The following is a 19,176-nucleotide window of genomic DNA, read 5'->3' as shown; positions in this document are numbered from 1 at the left end:
GTATTTTCTGGAAAATTTTACCAAGACGCCTGGTAGGAATCTAAAAACCACTTTTTTTCTGGATAAATTTACGGGAATCTGGTCACCGGTACTAGTTTTTTTTAGTGTAGTGTTTTTCTTTTCTTCTTTTTTTGTAAAAACCATTTCTTTGATTTTCTCAGAATTTTACCAGTTCGTACAATATTCAAGGTGACAAATATTTGTTGTCAGTTTTTTTGATTTATAATTAGGTTATTAATTTTAAACTAGTTTGATATCAAGTAACATTATTTATAATATAAAATTTAATTCAAGCCTCTAGCGTTATTGGTTGGTGAGATATTTTGGGTCTACCAAAATTTTAATTTTTTTAAACTGCTATAGTTTAGTTTTTTAAAACTTCTTTTTGTCACTTCTGTAGTATTATCTGTATAAGACTGTTTATTTGAAAAAGCAATCTCTAATGGTTCTTTATATAAAGACGACGAAAAAAGCACAGACATCTTTCTAAAAATCTTTGATTTAGATTTTAGGAATTTTGAAACATCTAGAACTGTCAAAATGTTCAATTTGTCAAACATCCTTAAAGAAGTTAAAAATTGCTGAGCGGTGCGCACTTTCTATTTATATCTTAAAAACTGCTTAGGTTATGGAAACAATTGTTGATACATTTTATGAATTAATTTTGTTCAATTGAAAGCACAAAGACTTACATTGCTAATTATAAAGAGTAAATAAATTGGTTTTGATTTGATTAAGCAGATTTTTGTTTGGATACTTCTGTTTCAAATCTTTTTTAAATTTAATTTATTTATGTTTTAAATTTCAGTTTTAAATTTTCACACAACGTTCGTTGGTCCCGGTGGTGAAGTGGTCAGTGATCCGAAAGTCATACGCATGAATTACCTTAAGTCCTGGTTTATTATCGATTTACTAAGTTGCCTGCCTTATGATGTTTTTAACGCCTTCGATCGTGATGAGGATGGCATTGGTTCATTGTTTAGTGCTCTTAAAGTTGTGCGACTTTTACGTTTGGGGCGTGTTGTTAGAAAATTGGATCGCTACCTCGAGTATGGTGCTGCTATGCTTATTTTGCTCTTGTGTTTTTACATGTTGGTTGCACATTGGCTTGCTTGCATTTGGTATTCGATTGGAAGGAGTGATGCTGATAATGGAGTAAGAATTTGTTTGTATACAAATATGAACTTACTATTTTTACTTTTTTTCTCAAGATTCAATATAGTTGGTTATGGAAATTGGCAAACGTCACACAAAGTCCATATTCATATGTGTGGGCAAGCAACGAAACAGGTCCCGAATTGATTAATGGTCCGTCTAGAAAGAGTATGTATGTTACTGCATTGTATTTCACAATGACCTGTATGACATCGGTAAGTTTTAAAGTTTAAAGCAAAAGGTTATATTCTAAGAATAGTCTTGGTTAAAGTTAAAAGTCATTTATGAAAGCTCACATATTTTAGTTATAAGTTATTAAAATTTCTTGAATTTGAAAATCCATTAAGGTCCTAAGCTTAATTTAAAAAAAGTGATACATTTACAGGATATTATGGTGCCCCAAAATTTACGCAATTTTCGGGACATAATAACTAAATTTTTGCTATGTTTTGTCGGGAGTGAGTTTTTAAATTTTGTTCGTATTTTTTTGTAGCGTGTACTGTTCGAAAGTAACAATCTAAAAATAATAATTTAAGACAAAAAACCTTAATAACCTTATGCTCAAACGGATTTTATTTTTTTTAATACTACTTTCAACGTAGGATGGGGACAAGGACATCATAGAAATTAAAAATATAGCCCAATTAACGATTTAGGGGTGTCTTATGAGCCCTAAAGCACATACAGTTAAGTTGTATAAGTGAGAATTTCATTTAAAGATTTTTTAATAATTTGAAGATAAAAGTAGTCTGCTAACAAAAACAACTAAAATCTTTGTTTTCACAAAATTTAGAATTTGAAATAAACTTAAGTCATGCTTTAAATCATTTTCATAAGATCTTTTCCTATAGAAAGATCAAAAATGCAAATATATCTCTATGAAGTGAATTGGATGCTGTAGAACTAATTTAAACACGAATTTCAAAATTATATAAATGTCCTATGAACCGCTTAAACCAAACTTTCGTTAAACTAATGACTAATTGAAAAGCAATGAACGTTTCATAACTATTAGTTTAATCTATTAATTTAATATACAAGCTTTGAATTTCTCGAGGACTTAAGTGAAAAGATTTTTTTCTAATTTTATCAAAATCTTAAAGCTATCTTAAAGGAAGACAAAAATTCTTTAAAAAAAACTAGCGTAAATTTCGAAAACTTAAAAAATATCTCACTGGACCTATGCGGGTGCTCTAAGTTAATCCATTATCTTTGAACTACTGCCTTTTGGCCTAAGAACAGTTTTAAAACTAAATAACAAGAACTTATTCTAAAACCAACAAAATTAAAAAAAAAACTTGGTATCTTTATCATTAGATTTTATTTTATATGCTACTTAAAACTAAATAACAAAAAACCGAAACCCATAATAATACTTAACCTACGTAAAACTAACCAAAACCAATAATACTACTTAAAAATATTTAAAACTACTTAAAAACTAGAACAGCCACAGTATATTTTTTTTTAATGTTTTTTTTGGTGCCACCCTGACTGTCTAATCCTTAAACCTATGTAAGCCGGCCAAGACCAAACGCCTCAGACAACTTTAAATGACATTTTCAATTTGAAGCCACCAAAATTAGTTCTCCTGCTTCCCCCTATCTCTTCGGCCCCTATCGGAAACAGTCCTTCTGAACCGAAGGCACACGGCTCCGTCCAGTGCGAGGACGTCTCGACTGTAAAGGATTCGCCTATCTACAGTTTTAAGGTTAAGGTGGTAGATAAGCGGAAACGCCTCCCTATCCTGTATCAGCCCTCGATTGTCTAAATAGAGAAAAGCTTCGGGCGGAATGTTGCCACTTAAACGTGCACTTTCGTAGTACTAATTGTTGGGGTAGTAAGCCCCAAAAATTATAAAAATAAGGGTCATGTAGTAAATACCTTCACGCTGCTGTCAAGACGGCTGCTAAAAAACAACCGTTTTGTCAGGGAAAAGGCTCCCGTAGCTCTGGCCAGAGCAGCACTCATATGTCTGTCGCAAAACAAGTACTGATCCAACCAGATGCCAAGGTACTTTACTACATTCTTATTCGCCAGTTGCTGTCGATTTGGTCCAACGATCACTAGATTGTCGAACTCACTCTGCAAAAGTGTCTTGATAACCTCAATTTTTGGGGCCGTTCTGCACGCAATTAGGTCGTCGGCGTACGCTATTGCCTGAGTCAGACTTGATATCAGATCACTGGTGTAAATACTGAATAAGATCGGCGAGTTAACCGCTCCCTGTTGAAGACCATTTTTAATATGAAAGATTTTGGTAGATGTTACATTTCCAATTTTGACAATAGATAGTCTACCATTAAGCATGTCATAAAGCATATAGAACAGTGGTTTACGTATGCCAAGTCTGTTTAAGTTTGGATACAGACTCACTAACCATATGGTGTCTAAAGCCTTCTACAAGTCAACCAGACAAGCACCCGTACATTGACTTTTAGATTTGTTCCACTGGATATCAGAAACAAGCTTAGACGCAGCATGAATAGTGTCATGTTCCGCCTTAAAGCCGAACTGATTATCCGGAATTATTTTGTTGTTCGCAGCCAACTTAGTCAGAGCCCTATTGATGATCTTTTCGAAAACTTTGCTGATGGTCGGAAGAAGACTTATCGACCGGAGATTCACCGGATTGGAGTTGTCCGTTCCCTTTTTCGGGAGAGGATGTAACACAGCTGTTTTCCAACGGAGCGGATAATATGCAGTATTCAGAACGTTGCTAAACAGAGTGGTATAAATGCTTCCTGAGGTAAATGTCGTAGTACAATGTTGGATATACCATCGATACTTGCTGATTTATTTTTCTTTAATGAATCGAAAATGTGCTGGAGCTCTATCTTTGTGACTTAAAGAGTATTAGTTCCGTTTTGCCCGGCGATGATGGCATTTGCCAAGTTTTCGTCACTAAGCCTAGTGAAAAGAGATTCTGCAACGTGTTTCATTACTAAAGTTTCTTCCTAACTAATTTGTGTTCCTTAATTTAGATCAGATTTTCTTGCGAACTTTATCCTTTTCTGGGTTTCTCCATCTACATATATGAGTTTTTCGCATTTATAGAAATACCGACAAGATCAGGATATATAATTTTTGGGAAAAGCTACGTTTCAACAAAATTTCAACATCAACATCCCTGCGTTTAAAGCACCAAAAACCCTCTAAACTATTGTATTTTAACTCTAGATAACATTAACACACATTTTTAAACGGTACTCAAAAATTCTGGGCTGGCTTGTATGTTTATAACGCATATTGTAGGCATAATTACTATCCCGAAGATTCAACACAATGGGGTCTCGAATACTACACATTTTTTTTAATTGAGTTGGTCAAAAATGTATTTCTATTTCTACAGTTTTTTAAGATTTTCTTTTCGTTCTATCCTAAATCTATGACAAATTCTATACTTGGCTGAAGTCTAAAGACTACGCTTACCATTTTATAACATCAAGTTTTCTACACGCGTTCGTTCTTTTTTTTAAGAGGAAAGAATCCCCAAAAAGAGGCTTCAGTAGCCCTCTATTTGTGCAGCCGTCACTTTTGAACTCGTCAACTGAAATTGCAATAAATATACAAATGATTTTAGAATTTTGAAAAAATGCGCTCCATTATGGTAGTTTTGGGGCACCTTTTAAACATAAATAAATGTCTCCCAAATTTTTAGAATAGAAGTAATTTCTCTACGTATCTCTATTTATTTACTAAAAATTTGATTTATGACCATTAATGTTTTCATTCATAAACTTAATTTATTAAATTCTATTAATTTAAATTTTATTCAATTTCAGGTTGGCTTTGGAAATGTCGCCGCTGAGACGGACAACGAGAAGGTGTTCACCATCTGCATGATGATAATTGCAGGTGCAGTGTTTGACACGTTCCGTTGCCACGTCCACTTAAACAAAAACAGAAAATAACCAAAAAAACTATCTAAATATCTCACAGATACTCATATTCATTAAAAAAAAAAACCATTTATGTAATACATATGTGTGTCTTTCTGTTTTTGTTTGTAAACATAACACCGCTAGAACTAATAAAATAATGTTAAAATTCTTAAATTTTTTAACACAAACCCAATTTGTTCTTTGTCTAAAGTCCGAATTTATTTGCTATTTCTCATTTGTCATTATACTGTCTTTGAAAACTTTTTCAATACACAATCATACAGCGCTATACTTAGGTTCAAATAAAGTTCCAAACGTAGTCATTCTTGGTGTAAGCTTTTGTAAATTAAAAAATCTTTAGGTACCTCCATCATTTTTGCACTTGTATTTTAGCGTAGATAATTGTATGTAACTTTATGTTGAGTCTTAAAATCATACTTTCATTTCTATATTTTATGACAATATTTCTGAAGAAAGTATTCTTAAATTAATTAAAAAATTTGCATTTAATCATATTTAAGATTATGAAATGAATTTCTCAGTGTATTCGCGTTCTACAAAGATCGATGCTAAAATGTATAAACAGTTAAAAACATTTTGAATAGAAGGAAGGTACCTCGATTTGGGTGCACTAAAATTCTGTTTAAGACCGATAGCTGTCCAAACTTAGTTAAGGAATATTGAATTGAAGTACATTATATCATGCGTGTTAATGGTCACAAAGGATAATAAGAGTAACAGTAATTTGAGACAAATTCAAGGGTGATTTTTTTAAAAGCTATAGAAAAATGCATGAAATCTTTATTTGAATCGATAGTACGGTTTATATAATTTAATTTTTAAAGATTATTTCATGCAAATGTTCACCTTGACGGTGGCGGCGCCTCAAATGGTCCATCCGCTTAGTCCAATTTTGGCATACTCTTTCCAACATTTCGCCGGTATCTCACGAATAAATACCTCAATGTTGCCTTCCAATGCGTCAATTAAAGCGGGCTTTTCTGTATAGACATGAGCTTTAACATATCCCAACAAAAAATAGTGTAAAGCCGTTAAATCGCACTATCTAGGCGGCCAATTAACGTGAAATAAAATGTAGCATGAGGCACCATCTTTCTGAAACAACAGGTCATGCATTTTGGGCAAAAAAGTTCACCATTCACAGTTACTATACGATTCGCATCATCTTTGAAGAAGGGATAGTATCCCCGCTATTGTTCTGAGGAGGTGTTCGTCAACGCTGGTAAAACCACTGCGTAAGCTTTTTCATCTGTCCTATTCAACAGGGCTCTTTCCGATTGGATAGAAAACTGCATTTGTCCAGCCTGTCCCTAAAAAAGGCAAATCCTCCTCACCATCCCTTCTTTCCAAGTGCATGGCAACGCTGATCAATTTTGAGCTTAAGAAATATCTTGAAGAACGAGAGAATGACCGGCAGTATGGCTTTCGTTGCAATAGGTCCACTGGTGCTTTATTTCACCGAAGAGTGAAACAATCTTTACATCGTTTTGGAGAAAGTAAGATTATTGCACTTGATATTTCAAAAGCTAGATAGAGCTTGGCATCAAGCTCTCTTATCGAAAATGCGTGCTTTTGGTATTGATGAATCTCTTCTTCGTTGGGTTAGAAATTACCTTTCGGACCGTTCAATTTAAGTAGCATTGGACGGGTTCAAATTTGATATTCACAAAACAAACGCTGGTGTATCCCAGGGTTCCGTTTTGCCTCCGACGCTCTTCCTCATTTTTATAAATGATCTTCTGTCTGAAACTTCTAACCCACTAAATTGTTTCGCGGATAACAGTACCCTCAGCTTTTCATATTCGTTATTAGATTCTCATCCTTGTTCTTCGGACGTGGATTACCAATGGCAGCGTATGATAAGCTTTTTTAATTCTGATCTTGACAGCATTGTTCAATGGGAAAACAAAAGCCGTGCAAAATTTAATGTTCCGAAAACTCAATGCTGTCTACTGTCGCAAAAGCGTAACCCTCCCCCAATGCCACTATCCATGAGTGGTACTTGCATCGAGGAGACTGAACAGCTATCAGTCCTAGGTATGTGCATTACAAACAACTTGTTGTGGAGTGATCACATATTTGACATCGCCAAAAATGCTGCTAAGTGTTTAGGTTTTCTCCGACGATGCAAGAAGTTTTTTACCCCTTCTGATCTGGCTATAATTTATAAAGACTATATTTGTCCAAAACTTGAGTACAATTCCTATATTTGGGCATTTGTTCCTATAACCCACTTGAGTCTCTTGGACAGAATTCCAAAGAGAGCTCTAAAAATGATAGGTGATTGTTGTCTAACTGAAAGTTTTGCATTTCTCGAGACCGTGGTAAGGTTTCATGCCTCTCATTATTTTATCGTTGCTTTTAAAAGCAATGATCTAATAAAATAACCAGTTGCATTCCTCCCCTCAAGCAATTCAACCATAATACTCGTTCTTTTAGGAGTGCCCATCTTTTAACCCTTGAGCCCAATTTCGGTCGTATACTGTAAAGTACAGAGATTATTTTTTTAGTCGCACTACACGAATGTGGTATGCTTTACCAGACTCAATATTTCAAACTCATTACAAGTTGCAGGCATTCAAAACTAATGTGCATCGGTAAATCCTATCCTCCCTTCCTAATTACTCGCACTGTGTATAATCATTATAAGGGTATTCATATCCCCTTAAGCTAAAAAATCACCATTTGTAAAAGTCCAACGACTGAGATGGGGGCGGCACGTAAAGTGCAAATAAACCAATGCGGATCACAAAACTTGGAATGCGCAACTGGAGACATCCAGTTAGGGACCGAGCACCATTTACTTGGCTCTTCAAGTCAAGTTGTTAATATCATTTATGGAATAATTACTAAGAATAAAAATGCCGATTGAAATGGAAAAAACAATTTTTGAATTTGCAAAGTTCTTCATTAAACTTAAACTCAACATCGAAAAATAATGGACAAATTCAAATCCAATGAATTACATCCTTTTAAGATTGATTTGGCTTAAATGATTTGGGAAATCGATATTCTATTTTTCTTCCTCTAAAATCTAGCTGCAAGATCTAACTGCTAACTCAAAGGCATCGCTTGTGTCTTCTCGTTTAAATTTTGGCTCACAATTCCATTTCTTTCTAGAATCTACAAAGCACTCATATTTAAAATGTAATTAGAAAAACAGATATGGTTTCCCTCAAAAGTTGGATATTTTTGAAAATCAAAATTGTGTCATGTTTTCAAATAAATTCAGAAATAAAAATAGTTTTCTACAAAAATTATAATGTTGGCCAAGATCTTGAAAAAATACATTTTTAGTTATGTGGTTCAAGAAGAAACGGGACGATGCTCTATTATAAAATCTTTTGCAGTGCATACTCATTACTCACTAATATTATCCGTGCGCCTCTTATTTTGAAAATGTTTCAGATGTTGATATATTGGTTTTATAGAAAAATAACCATCCTATTGGTGTCTATTCATTTGAATACTTAAGTTACCAGTTTTTTTTTTAAACCGAAATAGTTTTCTTTCAATTTATATTTTATAAAAAAAAGTTTAATCGAACTTTGGTATAGTAATTCGATGCATTGAAATCCAACAAAAACAATTTTGACGAAATTTAAAATAAACAGTAATCATTTAAGGCATAAAGCAACTTAAGAGTTTTTTTTTACACTTTTTTCAGAAATACATACTACAGAATAAGTTCAGAAACGTGATTTTATGATTTCTCCCGTGATGTACCTACGAAAAATTTTTGTAATTTTTTATTGTTGGCTAAATACTTTGTTACTTAAGGTGGCGCCACAGTCCTGTGTGAACTAGGGCCCCGACCAACAAACTTCTCCATCTAGCTCGGTGCCTAGCTGGATGTCTCTAGTTGCTTCCAAGTTGGGTGATCCGCATTGGTATACTTGAGCTTTAAGTGCCCCACCCATCTCAGTCGTTGGACTTTTACCCTTCTGCTTAGGTTTACGTCGCTGTATAGCCCGTACAGCTCGTCGTCGTTCCATCTTTTCCTCCACTCACCTTCTATGCATACATGACCTTCACGCGAAGAACTTTTCTTTTGAAAAGACCCAAGGTGCTTAAATATGGTCATCAGCATATGCTAGAAATTCGACAGACTTTTGAAAAATAGTACCTCTAGTGTTGACGTGTAACCTCTGTACTATTCTTTCAAGGATAATGTTTAAAAAACTGCATGACAGCGCATCACGTTGTTAAAGTCTTTTTTTCACATTGAAAGGTTCTGTCAAGTTGTTTCCAACCTTTATGAAGCAGCGCGAATTCACCATGTTCATCCTGCACAAACGGAAGAGTTTTGTAGGGATGCCAAAACTAGACATGGTTCTGTACAGCTCATCCCTGTAGAAGCCGTCGTATGCGGCCTTGAAGTCGATGAAAATTTGGGGGGTGTCAATTTGATGTTCTTGGATTTTTTCCAGGATCTGCCGTAATGTGAATATTTGGTCGACTGAAGACTTTCCTGGTCTAAAACTACACTGATCACTCACTATGTGGCTGTTGACGATGGGCTTAGACGATGATATGATAAACGTGTTTGAAATTGTGAATAGTAGAAAGTCATGGATTGCATGATTTTGTAAGACATTTCAAACTAAATGACCATTTATTTTTCTAAGTTTCTAGAGTGGTTTTAAGTCTAAAATTGCTTTGGGATACTTAATAAAAACAAAACAAAAGGGTATTTATAAAAAATAGAGACAAGTAAAAGCAAGACTTTTTTTATTTGTATAAAATTACTACTTTTGGGTCGCAACATTTTCAGCCATCTTTGTTGTGTCTTTCACGAAGTATAATTTAAAACAAATGCCTCTAGCAATCATGTATGGCGTTTTTCGAGGCTTTCTGAAATTAAAATTTATGTAATCACCATGTACGATTTCATGCATTTAGCAAAATTTGGTACCGCAAAGATTAAAATTGAGTTATTTGTCAAAAATGAAAAATTATGCTATTAGCTATTTATTACTGTTCTAGCTGTCTGTGTTATTGTCTTCCAGTGGATTTATGTGAATTCTGCTCTTTTATCTTTACAAAATACATTTATCATATTTTTCTTAAATGCACTATAAAAAAGATTAATTTAATAAAATATAACTTATAACTTGGCATGCAGCTCTATTATACGCGACTATTTTCGGTCATGTTACGACCATCATTCAGCAAATGACATCTGCCACAGCTAAATACCACGATATGCTGAACAATGTCCGAGAGTTTATGAAGTTGCACGAAGTCCCCAAGGCTCTCAGTGAACGAGTCATGGACTATGTTGTTTCGACATGGGCAATGACCAAAGGGCTCGATACCGAAAAGGTAAGTTGCGTATCAAAGTCCTATAATTTTTTAACATTGGTTGATGCAACATTGTCATTCCGTGGTATTAATCTTGTAAGCAGGTATTAAACTACTGTCCAAAAGACATGAAGGCAGATATTTGTGTTCATCTTAATAGAAAAGTTTTCAATGAACACCCAGCATTTCGACTTGCTTCGGATGGATGTTTACGGGCGTTAGCCATGCATTTCATGATGTCACATTCCGCACCAGGTGATTTGCTCTATCATACTGGTGAGAGCATAGATAGTCTGTGTTTTATCGTAACTGGAAGCTTGGAGGTAATACAGGATGACGAAGTGGTTGCTATTTTAGGTGATTAACCGAATTCTAAAGTTTAAAGGTTACATTCCCTTTTAAATAATTAATGTCTCTTCTCTTTATGAAATCAGGAAAAGGTGACGTCTTCGGTGATCAGTTCTGGAAGGATTCAGCTGTTGGACAGAGTGCAGCTAATGTACGAGCGTTAACTTATTGCGACTTACATGCCATAAAACGAGACAAATTACTTGAGGTGCTAGATTTTTATTCAGCGTTTGCGAATAGCTTTGCCAGGAATCTCGTTTTAACATATAACTTAAGGCATCGATTGATATTTCGAAAAGTGGCCGATGTCAAACGAGAGAAGGAATTGGCTGAAAAGCGCAAAAATGAACCACAGTTACCTCAAAATCAAGATCATTTAGTGAGAAAAATATTTTCGAAATTCCGAAGAACTCCACAAGTTCAGGCTGGAGTTAAAGAAATCGTATCAGGACCAAGTGATGTTGAAAAAGGTGATGGAGATGTGGAAAGAACAAAGGTACGATGTCGCACTGTGTTTTGTTATATTTTTGTGTTGATTTTTTTTTTACCAAATGTGTTACGTTTAGATTTTAAATGTGTTAAGTGTTTTTTAGCTAAGATTAACAATAATTTTTGATTCTATATTAGGTCTGTTGCGTAAGTTTCAGTGAATGACAGACAAAATTGCATCCTGTATGGTCTACTTTTCTGTTTGATTTATTTTTTCATATACAAATCTTATTCAATTATTTGTTGTGAATTACTGTCGTGTTTTGAATGCTTCTTAAACATTAATATTTTATTTGTAAAATAACAAGGAATAAAACTTACTGAACGCGCGGTGTGATCCACAGATTTGACAGCTGTCAACAGTCGTCTTTTATAATAAAAAGTTAGCTTTGAAATCAGTTGTGTCTCAAATGTAATAGGTTAGAGTATACCAAACATTCTGGTGGTTAAGATTTGTTTTTTGACAAGATTATTTGTTTTCCAATGTGGTAACAACAACAAAAACTTATCCAAACAGCCTTAGATTGATGGCCATACGCTACCAAATAATACAATTTAATTATTATTATTGTTGACTTAGAAAAGCAACATTCTCTGGCTTCTAGGATTGGTGCTATAGACATAATCCTTAACATAAAAGTACAAATAGTCTCGAGACGTAAATTGCACGATTTTGGCGACCAATTGACCGGCCTCTTTTCATTTTTTAGCGTGCTGGCAATAGCTCTTCTATTTTTCGCTCCAACCACCTTGCGGAAAATTGGAATATTGATATTTGTAAAAAAACGTACGAAATCCGTCATCCTTGGCTTCAACAATCGTGTACAATGACAGTCCCTATATGTAAGCTCTATAAAGCGAATTTGATTGCAGGAAAATTTGCTGTTAATACGACGCTACCAGAGAGTGCCATGAGTTCTTCTGTTCTTGAGAGCATAAACGGTTTTACGGGACGAATATTCTTTCGGGCTCGTGCAGTTGCAAAGCACTTTAAGACCTTGCTGAGCGAGTGGAAAACACCATTTGTCCAGCTTGTCTAATGGCAGTATGGCTTTCGTAGCCATAGGTCCTTCGGTGATTTGATGGTTTATCTTTTTTACGTCGTTTTGGAGAAAGTGAAATATTGCAAAAGCATTTGATAGAATTTCGGCACCAAGCTGTCTTATCGAAAATGCGTGAATTTGGTATTGAACAAGCCCCTCTTTGCTGGATTAGATACTACGTTTCCAACCGTTCAACACAAATTGGTTTAAAATTTCAAAGTTATAAAATAAATGCTGGTGTACCCCAGGGCTCCGTTTTGTCTCCGACTTTCTTCCTCATATAAATAAACGATCTCTTATCAGCCACTTCATAACCATTCAATTGATGACAGTGCCCTCAGCTTTTCAAATTTGTTTCTAAATGCACATCCTTGTCCTTTGGATGTGGAACTTCCGGCAGCGTAGAATAACTATCAAGGCCGATGATGGGTGGAACTTTCTTGACACCTGTGGCACTACAAGAAAGATCTGGCCCTGTTTTAACAAACAAAGAACGGGAAGAATAATGCAGCTACACAACGGATCACTTTGATCTCTTGTAAAGATAATCACCGGACATAATATGTTAGGTTATCATATGAAACAAATTGGAATCAGTTCAGATGATCTATGCAGAGGATGCGGTGATGAGGAGGTGCATAAACACACTCCACACTTTCTGTGTCACTGTCCTGCACTCTCCCATCAAAGGAAGAAACTGGTTGACAACTATTTCTTCGGGGATTTAGAAGAACTCTCTAGTACGCCAGGTACGAACGTTCTGAACTTCGTCAAAGCCTCTAAATGGCTTGACTAACTGAACACATAGGTTTTTTTTTATTAGCTTGAGTAGCAATACTCATGGGTATCGCAATGGATCTGTATTTATCTAAGTGTGACCGTAAAGACAACAACTGTCAGCCCCTCAATCTAATCTAACCTTTGATAACCTTATTAAATTCCGATCTCTAAAGCATATTACAATGGGAAATTACGAACCAAATTAATGTTCAAAAACTCAATGCATCTACGAAACTTATCAACTTTCAGTACTTGGTATGTGTATCACAGATCACCTCGTAAGGAATGATCACATATTCGATATTGCCAAAAATGCTGCTAGTTACTTACGAATTCTCCGGCGGTGCAATTGTTCACCCTTTTGATCTGACTGTAATTTACAAAGCCTTCATTCGTCCAAAACTTGAATATAATTCGCATATTTGGGTAGGTGCCCCTAAACGAGTTTGAGTCTTTTAAACAGAATCCAAAAGAGAGCTTTGTAAATGATAAGCTAGAGAACTATAACCGAAACTATTACGTCACTCAAACACCGCCACAATGTCTGATGCCTTTCGTTGTTCTACCGGTATTTTAACAAACAATATTCCGTCGAGCATTTGCATTTCTCCCTAAAATAGTTCAGCAGTAATACTCACACTTCTAGGAATGCTCATCACATAACCTTGAGCTCAATTTAGGACGTACTATCAAGTATAGAGATTCCTTTTTTAACAGCACATTGAGAATGTAGAATGATTTGCCCAACTCTGTTTTTCCTTATTATTTGATGTTCAAAACTTAAGGGCCAATGTGCACCGATATTTCCTCTTAAATCATTCCCTATTTTCCTAACATTCGCACTGTGTTTAAACGTAAACATATGTTAAGTGAATTAATAACCCCTTGAGTAACCGTAAGCTGCTGGTAGGTATGAATGCGATTCTGATTTCTGATAGTTAAACTTGCCATTATTTATTAACTTTTTCGTATTTTAATTAATTGATGTTTGTATATTTGTATATTTGTACTTTTGTTTTTTCTTTTGGTGTATTAATAAATATATATTATAAATAGCATAAATAAATTAAATTTTAAAAGCTTATATTTCGATTTCGTTTTGATTTCTTCTGATCCCCAAATTTCCTCTTAAACGGATTAATCATTATATTTGGTGTTTGTGTTTATTTTTTAATTATTCAATACATATATTGACATGTTTACATAATTGTTGTCGAACAAAACCACTATTAAAATTGGATTCTCAAAATATCAACAAATTGCATTTACTAACTGAAATATTTCATTCATTCAACTCATTCCCCATGCGAATCCTTAACCTTATCCAAGAAGTTGCCAGCTAAGCTCACGCTAACCGAGGACTCACGCATTATATCAACATCAGGAGTTCCTTCGCAATCACCATCCCCATCATCAGGTCCACCATCAGCCCGTAGTACACGCGCTAGTAAATGGGGTCGTCTACTTGGTAGTTCGAGTGTTGATTCGGCAAGTGATACAAGCACAAAAGTAGCTGTCTCAAGAAGTCTGAGTGCCCGTGAGAGCTTGCGTGAGAGTACCGCCCAAGGAAGGCAGAGTAGCACATCGAGTAGTAATGGCGGCCAAGGCAACAAAGTAATTTATATGCGTATGCTTAATGTAACCCTATATGTGTAGTTTTTTATTTATTTGATGTTTATTTGTTTTGTAATTTGAAGAACTTTCACTAAAACCAATTTACAAAATTTTGTTTTGTGATGTAGGTGTTTCCAAAGGCGCCTAAGCTCCAGGCCAGTCAAGCCACCTTAGCCCGCCAAGATACAATCGATGAAGGTGGCGAGGTGGACTCCTCATCACCACCGAGTCGCGATAGTCGCTTGGATGCAGCTAAAGAACGAAACCTAGCTTTAGAGCGTGAACGTCAGATCGAAATGGCTTCATCACGCGCCACCACCTCAGACACGTACGACACTGGCCTCCGCGAACAGCCCCCTACACTCGCTCAACGTGATCTAATCGCCACCGTTTTGGATCTCAAAGTTGATGTTCGGCTGGAAATGCAGCGAATGTCTCAACGCATCGGGCGAATCGAAGATATGCTCGGCGAAATCATCAAACGGTTATCAGCTCACGATTCTTCGGGCCAAACTACGCCCGGAGATGGAGTTCTATGTGCTATTGAAGGTTTTCCAACTTCCACTTTAACTGTTTCTGGCATTCCGTCAAGCACAGCAACCATCGATACTGTGATAACCATTTCCGCAGCGACTGGGGCGACAGTGAGTGCAGTTGGGGGTGGTGGCAGCAGTGGTGGGGTATTGCCTCCGACGTCTACAGCTGCTATTGCTGCAAGTTCTAGCGCAATAAATATTACCACTCCAACATCAACTGGTCAGCTAAGTTTATTAAATGCAGGCGTATCTAGCCCTGGTGGCAATGGTCTGGGGCCAATGATGCTCAAGAAGCGACGATCGAAAAGCAGAAAAGCACCAGCGCCTCCAAAGCAATCGCAAACAATCCCTGAACAAGTCAGACTCCTTGACGCAGAGCTAATCGGCCTTAGCGAAAAGAAGACATCCACTTCCACACCATCATCCGCCACAACACCAACAACCACCGGCCAACCATCCCAGCCATCACAATCACATTCCGGATCAGCAACTGCACCAAGTGGTTCGTCCTCGAGCAGTGGCGGTGGTGGTGGTCGATCTAAGCGAGAATTTCTCTAGCCAAAAATTTTAGTCCGCCATCAGTCGGATAACAGTAACACCGAGCAATAGATTAACTTAACTATCGGCTCTAAATCTGATGGCTCACGCATTCAAGTTATTCCTTTATTCATCTGTAAATACACAGCACGCATGGAAAAGAGTTTTAACAAACAAATTTGTGATATTTGTTATCAATTTAGCAAAATGAAAAACAAAATTTAGAAGAAAAGGTAAGAAGTTGTACAGTTCAGTTTCACACACTATCGAATTAATGAATAAAAATTAATTTTAGTAAATACGCTTATATTAGAAAAACAAAACAAAAATAAAATATTGGCTTGCAAGAATATAGAATTAAGAAAAAAAACATACGTGTGCTGAGAAATAATATCACATGGGAAATTTTCGACAATTGATGAGCTCCAAAAACATGAAAGTGGAATAGTTTCTTTGTTAAAAACTCCAATATAGACTGACTAATAAAATAACTCCACACACAACAGTTTGTCCCAGAAAAATATCTATTATTTAAATTTCTTTTGTTTGCAAGAAAATGCACCAAAAAATTTCAACAACAACTTCCATGTGATATTATTTCCTCGCAAATTTATATTCTAAACATTTTTATTTGCCTGTCACGTGAAAGAAAACAAAAATTAAAACAAAAATTGTATGAAGAATCGTATTATATGCAAAAACGAATTGATACTCATTTAAATTAGTTTAATTTGATCATTAGGTAAACAAAATTAACATTTTTATAATTTTCTTTTTCTCGCAATGTCGCAAGTAGGTAGGTTTAAGTACTCTAGTATTTGGGAAATGGTGAAACAGAAAACTAATACAAAATAATTTTTAATTACGATTTGCACACTGCCAGAAAGATATGGATCTTATACGAAGGAAAATTGTTAAAGATATTAAAAAAAAAACAAATTTAAGAAAACAAAAAAAAACAAACACATAAAAACTATTAGCCTTTAAGAAAAGAATAATTAACGTGTATTGTTAAATAATGTAATTCCGCTGATTTTCGAACCGTCCAAATTTTTGCTATAACTTTTGTTTCAATATAATTTTATGTTAAAATGCCCCAGAAACGCTTTATAGAATATTATGTAGTGATTTAATGATGAATAAGTAAATACATATGTTAAAATTATAATTTTTTGAACAAAGTATAGCAGGCTTCAAGCTTATTATTTAACTTTCTTCGATCCGAAAACAATTTAGAGCTATTGGAATGTTTGTCTTATAATAAATTGGTCTTATGAGCACAGCACACTTCAAAATACATATATGTAACTCAATATTTCAATATTTGAAAATTTAAATACTTATTGGAACAAATAAATTGGAAGGCAGCGACTTTAAAAATTGCAAACTATCTTATGAAGAGTTTTCGTCCTCAGCGAGTTCATGAGCGAAGACTTTTCAAAACTAAACAATGTTTTAAATGTTTTAATTTGGAACTTCTCAAGTTTATAGCAGCATATTAATAAGATATCGTTAGGTTAAACCACCTTAAAACGGATTCTGTTAATTTAAAATTGTTAGATAAAATGCTACTAGTGACACTTTCTTTCGTTTTGGCAGAATATACAACTTCCCTGGAGCACTTCTTTCTGCTGAAGAATTTTTTAAGAATTCATTAGAAACAAAACTATTAAAACGGCTTTACTTGATAATTTCTTGAGGTAATTTTCGTATGTTCATAGGAGATAAACTTCTCATGCTACTCACTTTGTAAAAGCTTTCCAAAATAGAAATGTATAAGCTGTGTCAACCGTGTACTCGTTGCATGATGGTTAGTCCTTTGGACTGTAATGTCAGAGGTCTCGGGTTCGATCCCTGCTTATGTCATCTAAAGTTTTTTTCACGGGTACTGCCTCTTCCGAGGATTTGACAAATTCTTTATGAGTAATTCTTGTTATGAAAAATGCTTTCTCAAATTTCGTTCGGATTCGGCTTAAAACTGTAGGTCCCCTCCATCCCTGACAACAGTACTCGCACACAGAAATGGTTGAGAGTTGTAAATCACTAGGCCCTGGTTCTTTATGGACTGTTGCGCCACCAATTTTTTTTTTTAAGCAGTGTCAATCCGAATACCTTAACTTTGTCTGTCAAAAGAACGTTTATGGACCTTCGAAAAAAATATAAAATAAAAAAATAAATAAAAAAATTAATGTGACTAATTTCATTTTCATTTTATAAGGCAACACAAATTAAGCGAGATTTGTTTGTGGAATACTTTACTTATTAAATTAATATAATGTCCTTAATATCCAAATAATAATTATAATTGGGTTTTGTTCGTACAGGGCTTTGTCCATACTTACATACTTAAGGTCGTGCTAAAGACCGTTTCGGACCTGGGCCTCAACCAACATGCGTCTCCAGCCAGCTCGGTCCCTAGCTAGCTTTTAACCATGTCAGTGTCACTGTACAGCCCGTACAGTTCGTTGTTATATCTTCTAATACACTCACCTTCTATGCAGACGGGACCAAAATTCACCAAAAGAATTTTTCTTTCAAAGCATCGTAAGACGCTCTCGTCTTTCTTTGAAAGTCTCATAGATGGTTAAAGAAGCAGCGATTTGCAAGAGTTATTCTTCGTTTGATTCAGCTGGTGTCGTTGCTTGATATTTTACCGGTAGCAAATAAGACAAAGTCTTTATCAACTTCAAAGTTATAGTTGTCCATGGTGACGTTTTGTCCAAGACATCGTCGTTAAATGTCCTTGTTTGATGACAGCATATATTTGGTCGTGCCCTCTTTGATCACTTCTCTTCTCCGCTTCCGTCGCAATTCTCAAAAACGCCCCACTGGCATCACGATTTGTTCTTTCAATTATATTAATATCGGTGTTTGCAATTAATTGGATGGACCTTTTTGTCTCTAGTGTTAACGGTTGAGGTTGAGTCTTGCACAATTCTATTCTTTCCAGAACGATTTTGGATGTCGTATGACAGTGCATCACTTTGTCTATAACCTTTTATGAAATAAAATGTATCTGTGAGATCTTTTAAGATCTTGATAGATCAGCGTGCATTCTCAATCGTTATTCTGCACAAACGGATACCAAAACAGTGATACCAAAACTAGACATTGCACTGTAGAGCTCATACCGCTGTTATTCGCGGCTTTAAAATCGATAAAGAGATTTGAAGTATCGATTTGAAGTTCCTTATTTTTTTTTCCAAGATCTGCCTTAATGTGAATATTTGGTCAATGGTGGGCTTTTTTTTATCTTAGCAAAATCATAAAGCTAGACAAAAATTCTTAAAAAAAACTAGCGTACATTTCAAAAACTTAAAAAAATATCTTACTGGCCCTATGCGGGTGAACAAGAACTTAATCTAAGACCAAACACATTAAAAAAACTAGGTATCCTTATTATTATTTTTTATATTATATAAAACTTAAAACTAAATAAAAAAAACCGAAACCCATAATAATACT

General features: G+C 35.1%; 1 protein-coding gene across 17 annotated transcripts in view; it reads left to right on the top strand.

The window, feature by feature from the left end:
* Positions 1-16,650, top strand: part of LOC129944026 (potassium voltage-gated channel protein eag) — a 63,773-nt gene extending 47,123 nt beyond the window's left edge. For 8 of the 17 annotated variants that reach the window (XM_056053162.1, XM_056053175.1, XM_056053172.1 and 5 more), the window contains 8 exons: positions 809-1,155; positions 1,212-1,370; positions 4,941-5,013; positions 10,186-10,385; positions 10,466-10,721; positions 10,799-11,208; positions 14,354-14,638; positions 14,767-16,650. In XM_056053162.1, coding sequence (XP_055909137.1) covers positions 809-1,155; positions 1,212-1,370; positions 4,941-5,013; positions 10,186-10,385; positions 10,466-10,721; positions 10,799-11,208; positions 14,354-14,638; positions 14,767-15,732 — 2,696 coding nt within the window. In that variant the 3' untranslated portion in view covers positions 15,733-16,650. The remainder of the gene's footprint in view (positions 1-808; positions 1,156-1,211; positions 1,371-4,940; positions 5,014-10,185; positions 10,386-10,465; positions 10,722-10,798; positions 11,209-14,353; positions 14,639-14,766) is intronic. The other 9 variants (XM_056053176.1, XM_056053173.1, XM_056053169.1 and 6 more) reach the window with 4 other exon arrangements.
* The last annotated feature ends 2,526 nt before the right edge of the window (positions 16,651-19,176 follow it).

The sequence above is a fragment of the Eupeodes corollae genome, chromosome 2 (genome assembly GCF_945859685.1).
Source record: "Eupeodes corollae chromosome 2, idEupCoro1.1, whole genome shotgun sequence".
Taxonomy (NCBI): Eukaryota; Metazoa; Arthropoda; class Insecta; order Diptera; family Syrphidae; genus Eupeodes; species Eupeodes corollae.
Note: the sequence above shows the minus strand (reverse complement) of the source record. Positions and strands in the feature narration are given on the sequence as shown.